Source organism: Cyprinodon variegatus, unplaced genomic scaffold, assembly GCF_000732505.1.
Source record: "Cyprinodon variegatus isolate N-32 unplaced genomic scaffold, C_variegatus-1.0 Scaffold61, whole genome shotgun sequence".
NCBI classification, from domain to species: Eukaryota; Metazoa; Chordata; class Actinopteri; order Cyprinodontiformes; family Cyprinodontidae; genus Cyprinodon; species Cyprinodon variegatus.
In genome coordinates, this window is record NW_015150514.1 from 379,821 (window position 1) to 380,815 (window position 995).

Sequence of the window (995 nt, forward strand, 5' to 3'; positions counted from 1 at the left end):
AAAAAATCAAAGGCTACCGGATCCTTTCAATGTTACAGCAGACAGACTATTCTGCATTTTCAGTGTGATCATATTGTGTCTTGTTTCTTCAACATGAACATTTTTGATACCTTTCTTGTGGCGTCTACTTGACTCTTTGTCTTAAGGTCAGAGCATGATATTCTGCAAAAGTATTCGTGGTGTAAAGTACTTTATCTTGAAGGGCTGGTTGTTTGAGCTCCAAGAACAAAAACAAAAAAAGTAAATTATTGTTATATTATTTATTGTTAGGAAAGCGATTCGTTAAAGGGAGTATTAACTGATGAAAAGAATAAAAAAGATGAATATAAGAAATGGCTTCATGATTTTTGTACAGGCGCAGCCTCCATACAAACCTCCATCCTTGTTTTCTGCTGTGCTTGAATGAAATATCTGACTTTTTTTTTTATCTGAAGAAAAAAAAAAGTAAAAAGGGCTGAAGTTTGGAGGATTGTTTTTCTTTGCGTTAAAATATGTGGTTTTTCCCGTTCCACCTTGATTAACTGAGCTGTTGCCTGGAGGTGCTCTTCTTATTATCTGGCCCCTCCATCTCCTGCTGTATGGCAGGAATCGGACGGTGGTCATTTACTATCTCGGGGGCAGAAAAATCAGCTGTAAATCTGCTGCGATGGGTCTGGTTCCTCTGGTCCAGCCACAGGCCGGTCTAGACAGCGTGTCAGGGATCGGCGACCTCTTATCTGTTCCTGGCATCACCTGCAAGCGATACACTGACTGAAGCCACAACAAAACCAAACACCCCCCCATATCACCACCACCTTAAACACACAGACACCCGCTCAGAGGAGCCCCACCCCTCTCGTTTGCGGGTGCAGAGATGGTAACTTGTCTTTTGCGTTTATTTTCCTTCCATAAATTGCGCGGGTCAACAGGACTAAGGTCAAACCGACAGAAGACCACCAAGTAGCCCATTTAATGCAAACTGTTGGTTAAATCATCCTGGATGCTAAAGCGATGCT

At 42.1% G+C, this 995-nt stretch overlaps 1 protein-coding gene across 1 annotated transcript in view; it reads left to right on the forward strand.

Moving 5' to 3' along the window:
* LOC107082752 (insulin gene enhancer protein ISL-3) overlaps positions 1 to 754 on the forward strand; it is a 6,333-nt gene extending 5,579 nt beyond the window's left edge. Inside the window, exon 6 of the mRNA XM_015371585.1 lies at positions 586 to 754. Coding sequence (XP_015227071.1) covers positions 586 to 754 — 169 coding nt within the window. The remainder of the gene's footprint in view (positions 1 to 585) is intronic.
* The last annotated feature ends 241 nt before the right edge of the window (positions 755 to 995 follow it).